A 16054-nucleotide genomic window follows, 5' to 3' on the forward strand; every position below is an offset into this window, starting at 1 on the left:
CGCAATTACTGTGTTACTCGGAGGGAGCTTCTGGCAGTGGTCGAGAGCGTGAAGCACTTTCATCATTATCTTTATGGTAGAGATTTTACTATCAGGACTGATCATGGTGCCCTCAACTGGTTGATGCATTTCAAAAACCCTGAGGGTCAAATGGCACGTTGGATGGAAGTTCTCTCAGTTTACAATTTTACCATTTTACATCGTCCCGGAAAGTCCCACGGAAATGCTGATGGGCTGTCAAGACGTCCTTGTGGAGAGTGTCAGTACTGCAAAAGAAAAGAAGACAGAGAGGTTGAGACAACCCAACAAAAAGAATGCTTTGACAAAGTGTGTGTTGTTAAGCAGAAAGAAAGATGTCCCATTTCTAACACAGAATATCTTGACCAATATAATGAGGTTGAAGGTCAGATGTCAGAACCTGACAATACTTTATCTGAGAATTGGAAAATTTCAAAGAAAGCTGAATTAAAAACCTCACAACTTAACGACCCTATTATATCAATAGTGTACAAGTGGAAATTAAGTTCCATTCGCCCTAAATGGGAAGACATCTCACATTTGAATTTAGATCTGAAAACATATTGGTCTCAATGGGATCGTCTAGCCTTGGACAATGACATTCTATACAGAATGTGGAAAGATACACAATTGGATTTACACATAGCCCAGGTTGTCTTACCCTCTTGTTTTCGACAGGAAGTCTTCGACATGTTGCATGCAGCCCCTTCAGCCGGTCACTTTGGAGTGCTCCGAACTTTGCATCGAGTCCGTCAGAGGTTTTATTGGCCTAACAATAAAAGAGATATCATAAAATGGTGTCAAGAGTGTCCTGTTTGTCAAATACACAACCCTGTTACAAAACAGCCCAAAGCTCAAATGAGACAATATTTTGTTGGTGCTCCCATGGAGAGAGTGGCTATTGATATATTTGGCCCCTTACCCCGAACAAAAGCAGGAAAACTTTACATACTGATTGTAAGCGATTACTTCACTCGTTGGACTGAGGGTTTTCCTTTGACTAATATTGAAGCTTCTACAGTGGCACAAACCTTTGTTTTTCAATTTGTCTGTAGGTTTGGTGTCCCCCGGCAAGTACATACGGACCAAGGTACTCAGTTTGAGTCTGATCTGTTCAAAGAAATATGCAAAATATTAGGCATAGATAAAACCAGAACAACACCCTACCATCCCCAGAGTGACGGTCTTGTCGAGCGATTCAATCGAACTTTAAAATGCATGCTTAACAAATACGTTGGTAAACGCCCCAGGGATTGGGATTTGTACTTGCCCCTGCTTATGTTAGCTTACAGGTCTTCAATACATGAGAGTACTGGAGAAACCCCGAGTTTACTTATGCCTGGCAGAGAAGTTGAGCTTCCTATCGACTTATTATTTGGTCGTCATGACACCCCCAGAGTCCTCACTGATTCTTTCAGTGACTATGCTTTAGATTTACAGAGTACAATGTTTGAAGTGCATGAACTGGCCAGGTCACAAATGTTAAAGGCTGGAGCCAGACAAAAGAGAAAATATGACCACAATGCAAAACAATATCAATACAGTGTGGGTGATCTTGTATTATTAAATATTCACAGGACTGTAAAAATGCACCCCAAATTTTGCAGGAAGTGGGAGGGACCCTATACTATTACCCAGAAAATTTCTGATCTTACTTACGAAATTTCTCGAGGTCCTTCAGAGAAGAAGAGGGTTGTGCATCACAATCTCCTCAGGCCCTATTTAGGAAGGGCATAGGCTGGCACTCATTAATCTGCAAATATTAAGAGAACTATATAAAAAAAAATCATTTTTATATATATAAATACACTTGTACATGTGTATAACCATTACATTGTTTGCTGTATAAAAGAGTATATCATACCTAATTTATTTTCTACAGATGTTCGATTGCCGTCTTTGCCGCAGAACCTTTAAGTCAAGGAGACAGCTGGCACGCCATTTTAACGAAATACATGGAGACATTCTCGAGTGCCATCATTGCCATTACGAGCTTCCCGCCACTAGGAAATATCTGATGATCGAGCACCTAGAGAGGCAACACCCAGGGAAGGCAGTTAGGTACAATGTGAGACGCGGAGCAACCTTTTGCCAACCACCTCCTTCCCCTATCATTACCTTCCCAGAGATCAGAGCCAGAGTCCCTAGACGTTCTCCCAGGAAGGCTAGGAGTTCTCCAAGGAAGGGTTCCTCATCACGTGTGTCCCAGTATCCCAAGGCAGCCACTACAGCCACCACGGTGAGCCAGGTTTCATCTTCTGTTCCAGCTCCCTTGACACCCTTGCGATCTCCATCCGTCTCGATTTCTATTGGCAGCCCCATGGAGGTAGACCTTTATGGACCTGAGAGCCAGAGGTCAGTGTCCCCACCAAGAAAGGTCATCAAGTCTGCTGAGCCGCTTCTATCTATGCCAAGTCTTCATGACCTTGACGTTACCTTCACTTCAACAGATTCCCGGACAGCAGCAGTGCCTATTCTTTCAGCCCCACCAAGACCTGTTGCCACTTCTGTGTCTGGACCACTACCTTTGTCTGCCTCCACCTCCTTTGCTGGCCTGACACCTGCTGCTGTTACCTCATTTTCAGCTGCTCCTATGCCAGTGTCTACACCTTCATCCGCAGCTAGTGTAGTGACGCCTGTCGCTGTCCCTGCTGGTACATCTACGATACCTCCCAATCCTATTGTTGCTGCCTCTGCTGGAACGATGCCTCAAGATTCCATTGTTGCTGCCTCTGCTGGAACGATGCCTCACGATCCTATTGTTGAGCCCCTGAATTTTGAGGAATCCATTGACTGGAGCTTCCTGGACCTCCTGGACACTGCCACTCCTGTACCTCATGTCCCAGTATCACCAGTCCAGGAAAAGACGACAGAAAAGATCACACCTCCCTATGTCCTTCATCGCAGTGAGAGGTCGGAGCCTTCCCTTGCCTCTTCACACCTGGCGAATGACCCAAGGCTTTTCTTTTCTGGCGCCCCTAGCTCCCTGAAGGATGACTACGTTGCCTGTATCATGCAGAGAACGAACGCTGAAGCCAAACGCTTAGGAGCTTCCTCCAGAACTGTCTCTTGGATTCCCCATGGTCTTACTTGCATCACCAGGCATGAACAGCTGCGGTTTCCTGATGGACGTTCCTATTCTCTGAAAACTTCCTTTCATCGAGACCCTGAATACATCCTACAAGATACAAAGGAGACCCAGACAACCTCTACTACCCTTCAACCCCCGACCCAAACCTCGGACGCGTCAACCCAGGTTTCCACCATACAAACCTTTACCCTAGGTGACTGATGTGCCTCCAGTGAATATTTCATTTTGTGTGTTACTGTGTTCTTCATGTGCCAGTGGATTTAAATTCTCCTTTTGTGACTTAATTTTTGTGACCGAGACTCTTATTACCTAGAATGAAATCATAATGAACATTATGAACTGTATATATATATATATATATATTTATATATTTAATTATTTATACTGTTATAATTGTTTGAATCTATTATTTATTGAATTCATAGTATTTATCATTTTATTATATAGCTCATACATGTGACACTATGCACATGTATTATTGAATCTTCATTTTATAATGATTTGCATTGAATTGTTAAATATATAGTTGTATGTTTATTAATTGTTATACAAATGAATTGGTAAGTTAATACTATTTATTTTGCATTTTTGAAATAATAATTATAGTAATTTTAAAATTTCTTACCGTTCGAGGACGAACTCTTCTTTTAACACGGGGGTGGTGTGACAGCTTTGGCCTAGCTGTCATTGATATGCCATGATATTTTAAAAGCTGCATTTTCTCGGAGATTGCGATATCTTCCGTATTTATTTTGTATTTAAATTATGTGACCTGATTTCACGCTTATTATTTTAGTGTACGATACATGTGCACATGTTTACCTGGATTACACGTGGTCGAGATCGATATCCGCCATGTTTTGTTTACATTGACATGCAGTTACGATGATTTGCTGATTATAGCAGTTTTGCTTCATAAATATCAACACCACTTACCTCCTTGTCGTTATTGGCATTGATAAAACATCTATTTTCACCCCTCGGACGTACTGGCACTTGATTTATAACTTAAAATGAATTATTTTCTATTTTCCTACACTTTATGATTGGGGCTGCACTGTTTCCGGTTTGGAGAAGTTATCCATCATGACGTCAAGCTGTGTACTACGTCATTGGTGCTTTTTTAGATCCGCCCAAAATACTATATATACTAGCGTAATTTACCATTCGACACAGTTCGTTGAGCTCGATGCACGAACACTTCGGGAACCAGAATCCATAGTAAGTTGGAATTGTCTGAAACTTTCCTAGTTCTACATATTTTCTTGGATATAATATTTTATTTGAGTGCCAGTCGTTGCCATTATACGAAAACACACCCCCCTTTCTTTTGTGAATATTTTGTTTACTTACCAATTCAAAGTAATAACGCAGGACAGCCAGGTTTTGTGTAAATTTTATTACTTATATCAACTACTGACTGAATTAATAAATATCTGTTGAGACTTTATCCATGGACTTGCGGTTTTCTCTTTCTCTTGTTGATCGTCACACATTACCATATTAGAGGACATGGGTCCTATGTAAAAACTGGTGGTCGTTATAAATCTACTGTCTAATAAATGGAGTATTAAATTCGTAGCCTCCCGCTTGGGTACGTTACAGTTATTATTATTTTTTTAATAAAGAAAGCTTCCAAAAATTTATATACTTCAGAAAAATAATGATTCCTAATTCAAATTAACAAAGATTAAAATTACAAATTGGTTGAACAATGAAGGAATATAAACATTTGGACCTCCAATATGGCGGCCAACGGGAATTAACTCTTGCTAAATTCAGACCTATCGAAAACTTTTTATATCCCAATGGGTATATTTTCCATGGTAAGTTCGTAAATGTAAAGGGAAGCTACCGAAATATCCTAACAGTTGTAGGTCACAAAAATTTTGGATTTCATTTGCGCTCCTTTTTATCTGAATTTCAAACCGAACATATAAATATGTTCACAACCTATCAATGCTGTATAATCTGAAAGAGTCTGTTGCTGACTGTTTAAGATTAAAAGAGGAATTCCGTCCTCATTCATCATGCGATGTCGTTTTTCTCGATCATTCGTTTCCTAAGAATTAATTAACGCATAAACGGCATTTCCTAGCTTTGGTAGCTAAAAACATTTCTTCTCAGTTCTATTGTTCATACCAGTTCATCTAACATAAGTATGCTGACTTCTTTCATTCTATCCCATATCTGCATTGTTGTCATGCAGACGATTTGGTTTGTTTAGCAAAGGGGGATAGGACCTAATTCAAAAAGAAAATCAGTCAGGAACGTAACGGACAGGTTTTGAAATTCAGGAAAATATCTATTAAAGTAAAACTATTTAATTATTCCTTCAGAAAGTAATCTGGAAGCAAGAAATATGCATGTAATGACAGCCTTTTGTTACATGACAAGGGCAGAAGTGGACATGTTTTTTACGCTAAGAGAATTTACGACCTTTATTGTGCTATCACTCTTAGAAGCATCGCTTTCCGACTGGGATATTGTATGACTGTGTAAATACTGTGTATGTAGTATCTGTTCATATGAATTTTGGGTCACCTTCACCCTCCAAACCTCCAAAGAAAAAGACAAAGGCAGAAATATGCACAGGGCAAGATGGCGGCCAGTCAACAGATTCCAAACACTATTCAGAACAGTAATGCCGACTTCGAGAACCAGCATTTCCAGCACATTGAACAAGTAGGTAATCTCTCATACAACCAATTACAACCCATGCAATCAATACCTATGACAGCAGTGCAAAGTACACCAATGCAATCACAATTTCAAAATTACCAATCGAACACTTCCCCCAAGGCAACCCCACAGTGGGTTCAAGGAATTTTTTCCCAGTTAGATGTTATGAGCAAAAAACTTGAAAAGTTAGAATCGATTAAGATGTCCTTGTCAAATCTGAAAAATGATATAAAAAGCCTAAACACTCGTGTCCTAGAGGTAGAAAAGAGTCAAGAATTTATTTCAAAATCACTGGACACTAACGATAAGAACACCTCCAAAGCACTCAATGAACTTTCTGAATTGAAAACAGCATTAGAAAATTCCATGAAGCAGAACGCTAGACTCACACATGATATCCTTGACCTTCAATGTAGATCAATGCGAGAAAATTTGTTATTCTATGGAGTAGGTGGGGCACCAGAAAGGGAGCAAGAAAATTGTGAAGTCATTGTTAAGAGAATATTTACATCCACTGAATATTTTCTTCTTTATTTCTTAAGAAAACCCATTGCGTTCATCACTGCATAAACTACATTAGGCATATCACCTGTACAGATTTCTTGATCAGTGGCCGTTCCATCAATGAAACGTACAAAGACGTTCGCATCATTAACACAATAATTAATATTTTTAATCCTACTAAAAATGATAATTCAAACAGATATAAATATTAAACAATAAAATGCTTTCTTTGTTTGTTGTTACTGGAATGAACGGAAGCAGCCGTTGCAGAAAAAATACATAACCCGCGTAATTTTTTGTTATGCTCTGACAAATTAGAATTGGAGGATGACATTCAAATAGAAAGGGCACACAGAATCGGCAGGAAAAACAACGAAAAACCACGCCCTATTGTAGCAAAATTCACCAGATTTCCCCAGCGGGAACTCATCCGGAAAAATGCCTTCAAACTTAAACAAACAGACCTCTCGATTGGTGAACAATTCCCAAAAGAAATACAAGAACGGAGAAAGGGCCTGTACCCCATTTACAAGAAGGCTAAGGAAGATGAAAGAAAGGCCATCCTATTTTTACTGGTATACCCTGTTTATGCAGATTATCGAAGCAGATTTATTAAAAAATATTTCATTAAAAAACCATCCATGTTCAAATTATTGCAATTGTTAAATACTGAGAACTATAAGGATATGTGTAACCTTGGTAAATATATTTATTATAGCTTGAGGCGTAGAGATGATCTGGTTATCCAATAATTGTAACTTTTCTATTATTTTTGTTTGTTTGTTTGTTTTTACTATTATTATTTACATGTATATACGTACACATTTATAATTGTTCCCCTGTAAAATATCCACTTCTGTACTGTAATGAAACTGATTATTATGTATATATACTGATAAGCTGTAAAGCTTAAAGTGATAATAAAGAAAGAAAGACAGCCAAAGTAGTTCCGCCTGCTTAGTGCAGGCGAACTCTAGATTTTATTGACGCAGTTATCAAAACAATTTTTTATCCAATCAGAATCAAGTATTTTATAGAAATTATAATCATGATAATAGCCATGATGAATATTTTTATATGCTGATGTGAGTATCAAGCTACATTAAATATGTACTCTCTATATACCGGGAGCTATATCCTGTTTAGAATAGAATAAAAAAAATGTGATCATCCAATGTGATTCTAAAATAGTAAGATATTTATTCCATGATTTTGAAGACAAAGTCAAAGGAGATTATTTCAGTTAAAAATGCCCCGCTAGCGTTAGAAAAGAAAAACTCTCAATTATACGGAAGCCCATTAGTGCCAACCTGTATATATAAAGGAAAAGCAATATATAAAAGAAAACCTCTATATATAAAGGAAATGCGATATATATAAACAGAACCTCGATATATATAAAGGAAATGCGATATATATAAACACAACTGGGATATATATAAAGGAAATGCGATATATATAAACAAAACCTGGATATATATATAAAGGAAATGCGAAATATATAAACAAAACCTCGATATATATAAAGAGAAATGCGATATATATAAAGAGAAAATTTTCCACTGCGTGACCTGTAGCGCTCGACTGTCCATCAAGATTATATACAGATTAACTCCTGGCAGGGGGGAATCAGTTATACAATACTCATTTATAATTTAACTTTCCCAGAATCGGCAAAATGTTGCTATGAAGTAGTGTTTATTTGTTTGTACATGCATATATCAATGAACTGTAATTGTAACATTACTTAAACTAATGCAGTTAACTGGGAAGAAGAGCATTTACAGTGACGGATCCAGGAATTTCGTAACGGGGGGGGGGGGGGCGCAGTAGAAGGCAGAGGGGTCTGATGGCTGTGTGGAATTTAGGATAATGGACCTATAAATTATATATACAAATATTTGAAACTGGGGGGGGGGGGGCGCAGGCCCGGCGCGCCGGTCCTGGATCCGCCGTTGATTTAATTATTAGTATATACATGTATATTAATGAAACAAGTATAATATTTATCTTATTTACTTCGTTTTTACAACCTAGAGCTATCTTGTTTACTGTTTTACAAAAACTTAGGCGTACTACCTTTGGTTTCACGACCGAAAATTTATGAAAATAATATTTAACAGGACGTCTCTTTTTTGAAGCCCATAGATGCCCTAATTCAAATTTATTTAAATTCATTTTAAAAATAATAAACTAGTATGCCCATTGATTGTTAAAGAAGAATCAATATCGTTCGAAATGGGAGAGAGGGGAAGGATGAAGGTATCCACTTCATTTGAATGTAAGAGAAGAAAATGACAAGTAAAATTATACTTTAATAATGTTAGGGTCTTTAATGGTGTGGAAAAAATATCAAGTATTTTGGGAATTAATTAAAAGAAACGAATTAGTGCATGTACACTCACATAAATAAACTGTGGATTTTTGTCCCACGTCGTAAATTAACTTAAATCGATTTGAAATTATCCATACATCATGTAAAAACATAGTAAAACGTTAAAAAAAACTTACAAAGCATGATAAAACACACATGTATGTTTGCACCGAATTATAGTTCTATTAAAAAGACCCCCAGCATTAATATACATTTTAAGCAGAAAAGTCTCTGAAGTCTTTGAAATGTAAATCAATTCAATTTGATTCATTCACACACTTTAAATGGTACACAAGGTACGGAAACATAAAAAAACATATAATACACGTACATGCACATATAATACAGTGGAGCAGACACAGACAACACTATTAATTTTAGAGATAAATGTACATAATTTTTTCAAAGAATCAATATAATTTTGGCACATGAAGAAGAACAACAGTTTTTTTTAGCTTTAGTTTTAATCATTATAATTATCAAGATACACAAATAAAGAAAACAACATCCTGAAACAGCCACACCAACTGATCGCAAACAAAACATTATATCGGGAGCTGCTTATCGTATGTTGGCGAAGCCTCTGTTGTTATGAAGGTCATTAAACATGTTAAAGGTCAGGCGGTGGAAATTTTTCTCTTTATATATATCGAAGTTTGTTTATATATTTCGCATTTCTCATTATATATATCGCATTTCTCTTTATATACTAGTATATCGAGGTTTTGTTTATATATATATATATATATATCGAAGTTTTGTTTATATATATTGCATTTCCTTTATATATATCGAGGTTTTGTTTATATATATCGCATTTCCTTTATATATCGAAGTTTGCTTTTATATATTGCTTTTCCTTTATATATACAGGTTGGCACTAATGGGCTTCCGTACAATTAAGATCCGAAAGATTTTTATAAACAAATTTAAATGTATCCGACAAAGTTATGTTCTTTACAAGTATTATTTATGCTCAATATGTTCAAGTCAAAGGAAATATTCAATTATTTGAGGGGTAACAGTTGCGACTTATTTTACTCTATCAAAATCACTTTTAATCAAATATCATAAGCCGTGAAATCTTTTGTGTACGTGAATGTTTGTGTGGAAGAAACTGCGTCAAAATTATCTCGGATTGCTTTTTAATGTTTTGTAAATAAAAGTTATAAATTAAATCACAAAGATACACAATGCCTATAGCATATTATTTCTTGTATTGTTTGTGCAAAGGCTGAATTTATATACAAGTTAATGAAGTTCTGTATATTCATTAAAAAGGGTTATAACAATTTTAAAAAAAAAGGTAATTTGTAATTTAATTAAATACTTTTGAAAAGTAATTGTATTTAATTAATTTCATATCATAAAAGCCAGTAATTTAATTGTTATTTTAATGAATAAAAGGTTAAAGTAATTGTAATTGACCCCAACACTGCTTTAACGAGGGTTGTTGAAGAAATCCTTTTGACATATAAGTCAGTAGATTGCCTCAGTTAAAATGCTTCTCGTGTGTAAAGCGTACGCATGCGCTTCGAATCAGTCGAGAAACATAAACACCATCCGATATGCAGATGATGTAGAAATATTAGTACATGTGTATTTGTAGGGAAGTTCATAATAAAAAAGCTAAATCAAACCCGTTTGTCACACAGTTAAATTATTACTTGTAAATTACTTGTTCAATATCGTCTATTAGGTCAGTTAAACATCAAAATATGAAATTGAATTTGGCGGATTGGTGAAAATGGTATTGCTTTTCTAAAGTCTAAAAGTTCAAGTCTAACTTGTTTATAATAAAAAACAAAGCAGACAGAACCCTCATTTCTCTTCTGTTTTTTAAACTCTTTATAATATAAAATAATAAATATAGTTATAATATATTGTATGTAATACAAGAAAATTTTACATTATAATAAATTCATGTGGGTACCTCATTAGATGATATTTTTGGCTTTAACGTCCTTTTCATGAAAAATGATATATGCAATGTTACAATTGTGTCTTGTCGACAATGAATGAGTCTTGTTACTAGTATTTGTTCTTTATACGAAAAAAGTGTGTTTTTAATACTTTTTTCCAATTCGCGCAATTTTGAATAGTTTTGAATTGATCGAAAAATTCAAATTGAATATATTTCTTTGCCTTCTTGTAGAATGACCTCTGGATACCTGACCTGGTTCTGAAGAATGGGTTCACTGAATTCAAGCCCCTCGGTGGGAAATTCTACTATGTGTTTGTGGACTATGACGGCACTATCCACTGGTACCCCCATATGGTATTTGAGTCCATATGCGACATTGATATATCCAATTATCCTTTCGATAAACAGACTTGCAATATTGTCTTCGAAACTTGGAGTTACACAAGATGGGAAATAAATCTGACAGTATCTGCTGCTAAAGTTGGATTTAATGAATTAGTACCAAACAGCGTCTGGGAAATGACGTCAACGGATGCGAAAAGTTCCCAGACTGATGTAACGTTCGTTATAAATCTTCGTAGGAAATCTTTGTATTACGTTTTAAATTTGATTCATCCTATTATCCTACTAAATATTTTGAATCTCTTTGTGTTTATATTCATCCCCGTCGATGCTGGTGAAAAGATGGGGTTTGCTGTAACCATATTTCTTACGTTTGCTGTCTTCCTAACTATGGTTGGTGGGGAACTGCCTATAAATTCGGAGAGCGTTTCCATTTTGAGCATGTGTTTAATAATACAGCTAATAGTTTCTGTTTTAATTCTCATAATTACTTCTTTGCAACTTCGATTACATCACAGGTCCTCTAAAAGGCAAATAGGCAGAGCATATCGCTCCTTGGTACAAACAGAAAGACGTCTCTGATGTGAACCCCTCAACGGTTCAGAATTAGGATGCTTCTCGGGGAAGTTCTCAAACTGAAGCAAGATCAAGATAAGGAAAACATGGAAGAAGGAGAATACGAATTAGAAATCACTTGGAGCTATGTTTCATCTGCAATAGACTTTTTCTCCTTTTGGGTTATCCTATCTCTAGAATTTGTTATAACGACCATTATTTTTTCTTATGCCTCTTCAGATTGAAATTGAATACTAGTGATGATGAAAGTTTTTGTATGCCGATGTGAGCATCAATGAGTTATATTGAATGTACCCTCTATACACCGGGAGCCATATCCAATGTAGAATAGAATTTTTAAAAATGTGATCATCCAATATGATTCTAGAATAGTAATACATTAAAGTACGTTCTCTTTAGAATTATTTCTTAGGTTTAAAGTCAAAAGGTGTTAAATTAAAATTCATTCAGTAAGTATATCTGACTAGGAAAGTCAACTACCTCAGAAATTGGAACTGGGTGCATTTGCACTTTAGCAGAGAAAGGTCGCTGAACAGGCTACGGGTAGTTGACTTAAGTTACAATGACCGCTGCAGGTAATCCATAATAGAAAAAAATAATCCAGTACCTGCTAATCTGTTGTGAAATTTTAAATCCAGTATATGTGATTAACTTTAGGCCTAAAGTAGGGAAATCAGCGTAATACGGTAAATAACAAAGTATTTTCGAACAATACCTCTTCTAATGTCGCTGGTTGTGCAACATTTATATTTATTGAGAATGCCCCGTAAACGACGTTCTGGGGGTATATAGTTTTTGTCGTGTCCGTCCGTCTGTCTAGCTGTCTGTCTGTCTCTCTGTTTGCCGCAAGAACTCTAACATTGCCCATAAATTTTGATTTAGTGGAGCTATGACTTTCAAATTTCACATGTGTATTCATTACGACAAGACCTTTCTTAAGGTATCACCGAATGTGACCTTGACATCGGAAGATGACCGACTTTTACAGAGAAATTATTAACTTTTCTTTTGGTCATATCTTTTGAACAGTAAACACCAAGACTTTTATACTTCAGATATGTATTCTTTGTGGAAAGACCTTTCAAAGAGTACCAACAACTTTGACCTTTTGACCTTGACCTTGGATATGTCTATACTTATGAAAAAACTTTCATCTTGGCCATAACTTTTGAACGGTAAGGGCTAGGGCTTTCATACTTCACATATGTAATCCTTGTGAGAAGACATTTCATTCAATATCAACAATTTTGACCTTGATATTGACCTACTTTTAACATATTTTAACCTAGACCTTGAACCCAGAGTTTGTCCTACTTTTAAAAATGTTAACCTTGGTCGTAACCCTTGAAAAGGTGGTCCTAGGGTTTTATATTTCACATCTGTATTGCTTGTGAAAAGGCCTTACTTTAGGAACCAACATATTTGATTTGCATTTGAGAAAGCTTAACCATCGTTATGTTGCCTTGCGGGGGCACCTGTGTTTCACAAACACATCTTATTTTTTTGAGTCATTACGTTTGAAAATTATATTTTGGGTACTAGTATATTAATACAGCAGACCCATAGGAAGCAAATTCCTTTTGGAGCGCAAGAAAAAAGTCATCAAAATTGTGAGGGTATAAATCAGAAATTAAACTTGACATGAATTCGTAAAAACGCAACATTTTCATCTATGTACGACTTGTTTCATTCCAACTATAGCCGTATTCCGCCATATTTCTTTCAGATACCTTGTCTCATTGTAACGATGTATACCCCAATGCGCTCGTTACTCTTGAATGATTTTTTGGATTGGGTATCGACTTGTGCACATCTCCGATGGTAAAGCATTTGAGAACACATGAGGTGATCAAGACATTTCAAAAACAAAATAAACAACATAATAATATAATATTTTTGAATGATTATTGATTTGAATCAAAAGAAAAAAAAATGCAAGTTTGGAAGAGAAATTTAGATGCATGAGTACGTATTTTTACAGTGCGCCAATTTATGCAGAATAAACTTGAAATAAAAAGCAATAAAATTTGCAAATACATTTTGAAATTATATCATTTGAATGGAACAAAACAACCAACGTCTTTGATTTGCAGGTCCTATGCAATTGATGCATATCGAGAAAACGCCTCGAACGCTGTAAACGTACCCATACCTGGTAATAAGGTTACTGCATCGGTTCGAAGATGTGCACAAATCAAGTGATATACACCCTGAATTCCATTTATTGAAATATGCATCACAAAAAAAAATAAATTCCATACAAACTCAATAGTAAACACACTGTCATTTCTACGTACACACTAGCATGTCGATACATTTAGTCCGTGCCGATCAGATTTTGGCCAGGGAAAATATCACAAGTGGAAAGAGAAGTTATTTGGTATTTGCGCGGCTGAAAGGGGGGGGATAATTTAACTGATGTTCATAAGCTATAATTGTGAATTGTTTATCTACATGTATTTCTAACATACATCTTATACGACGTCATGTATATAGTCTGCAGTTGATTTGCGTCGCAAAATTCATTTATCAATTATAACTGATTATTTTAGTACTAATCTCAAATCTAAACCAAGTAATTTGATGTACGGCAATGATTTACTTCAAATCTAAAAAACAATTAACCAGAATACAAATTTTTATGTGTACATCTATACATTCTTTAACACATACACACACGGAGAAAGGCCATCCCCAGTTCATATTTACATTTAGGCATTTGATTTTGTGGACGGGGGGGGGGGCATACAAAAATAATTGACATGACCGTTATCTAAATATTCTTGGAAGACATAGATTTCTGCCAAATTGAGTTTTGAGATTTTTTTTTTTTTGAAATGTGTCACTCCCACCACAAAGTATGTGCATTTTGAGGAATGTAACTGTTTTATAATTATGTTGTTACAGGAAGTATTTCGAGATTTCAGTATCCCTGCCTGATAGTCTAGGTACTGGTGTTTTTTATATATATATATATATATATAAATAATTTCTTGAGGTGAATTTGGGAGATAATTTTAAAGGTAGGGTAGGGATACTTGACACTGGTTGAATACGTATAATTATTATTTATTCTTTTGTATATTGAACTCTCTCTCTTTCTGTCTGTAACCACCCGTTGGGGCAATGATAGGTATAAAATCCTACACACTTTGTGCTGTACCATTTATTTTTTTTTTTCAGGTGGGATGTCGAAGCTTCATAAATTGAATAATAATTTTACTTTGGACAGGAAATTAACCCTAACGCCCAAATTGAAAGAGAAACTAGACGTAAATGTGTTATGAGCAATGAGCTCACTAAATGATACCCCTTGCCTCCCATATGGTTATAATGGCAAAGTCCATATTTCGCTAAACCCATACGTGTCAGATCAAAAAGTAAAATAGGAGGTGCATAATGGTAATATGTAATAAACTTAAGATTCTTTGAAAGTTTCATTAAATTTCTCTAAGTGGTATAAGAAGATTTGCGGATAGGAGATGGGTACCCCAAAGCGTAACAGACAGACGGAAGGACATAGCGATTACTATATAACCTCCCACTTTTCTGGCGAGGGATATAATAAACGTGAAATATACATCACAGGAATAGGAACATTGGGAACTTTCTCGAATACCTCCTCAAACGTATTTGTCGAACTTGGACAACAGACAAGAGAATTGTTAAAAAGCTAGTTTTAGGTAGAATGTGGAATTCTCACGAGGAGTTTACTCTCTCTTCCTATATGCTTTTTCTAATAATCATTAATTATTTATGTCTAGAAATTTAATTCACATTAAATTCTATTTTCATTATCATTGTACCAAAGAATCAAACTCATTTATTATACCCCAGGCGTGAGGTATAATGCTTTTGACCCGTCAGTCAGTGCAACTTCACATAAACCACTGCACAGAGTTTTGTTGAACTTTGCAGATATTTATAGGAGACAATGTGTGTGTAGATTTGCACATCACCAGGATATTCCAGGAAATTCCGAATTTTTTATTTTTTCGGGAATTTCTGCACTTTTACATTTAGATTTTGGCCATATCTTGAATATAGAGGTGAACGGTTTGTCAGCGCAACTCCTCATAAACCGCTGCATACATTTTCGTAAAACTTTGCAGATATTTAGGACACAATGTGTATAGATGTTCATATTACAAGGAAATTGCGATTCCTTTATTTTTTTCTGGGAATTTCAGCACTTCGACTTTTGGGGGAGCGTGGGGTATGTGAACGTGCTCACTTTTTCTTTCATAGTGCATAAAATTATAAATAACTTTAAATCAAATCATATTAGGTGTAATAAATCCAATACACAGTATTTATTTGATAATAATTGATCATAAAGAAATCCAATCTGTTTCAGACTTTTTTCTTACATTATTTTTATGAGAGTGTTATGCATGTTTTATTACACCCCCCCCCCTCATATCACGGGAAAATATCTTCAAAAGGTGAATGATTCGTAATAATGCCTGCTTTTTGAAGTTAAACCATGTACTTAATCGTAAATTTTATTTACAACATGAACAGACAAGAGTAATGTTTATTT

At 35.5% G+C, this 16054-nt stretch overlaps 1 protein-coding gene across 1 annotated transcript in view; it reads left to right on the forward strand.

The window, feature by feature from the left end:
- The window catches only part of LOC134250026 (neuronal acetylcholine receptor subunit alpha-6-like), a 29364-nt gene extending 14643 nt beyond the window's left edge, over positions 1–14721 (forward strand). The window contains exons 2-4 of the mRNA XM_062732363.1: positions 10825–11073; positions 11260–11328; positions 14695–14721. Of these exons, the coding sequence (XP_062588347.1) occupies positions 10825–11073; positions 11260–11328; positions 14695–14721 (345 nt within the window). The remainder of the gene's footprint in view (positions 1–10824; positions 11074–11259; positions 11329–14694) is intronic.
- The last annotated feature ends 1333 nt before the right edge of the window (positions 14722–16054 follow it).

The sequence above is a fragment of the Saccostrea cucullata genome, unplaced genomic scaffold, assembly GCF_032062105.1.
Source record: "Saccostrea cucullata isolate Sc308-1 unplaced genomic scaffold, CSIRO_AGI_Scuc_v1 ctg5499, whole genome shotgun sequence".
NCBI lineage: Eukaryota > Metazoa > Mollusca > Bivalvia > Ostreida > Ostreidae > Saccostrea > Saccostrea cuccullata.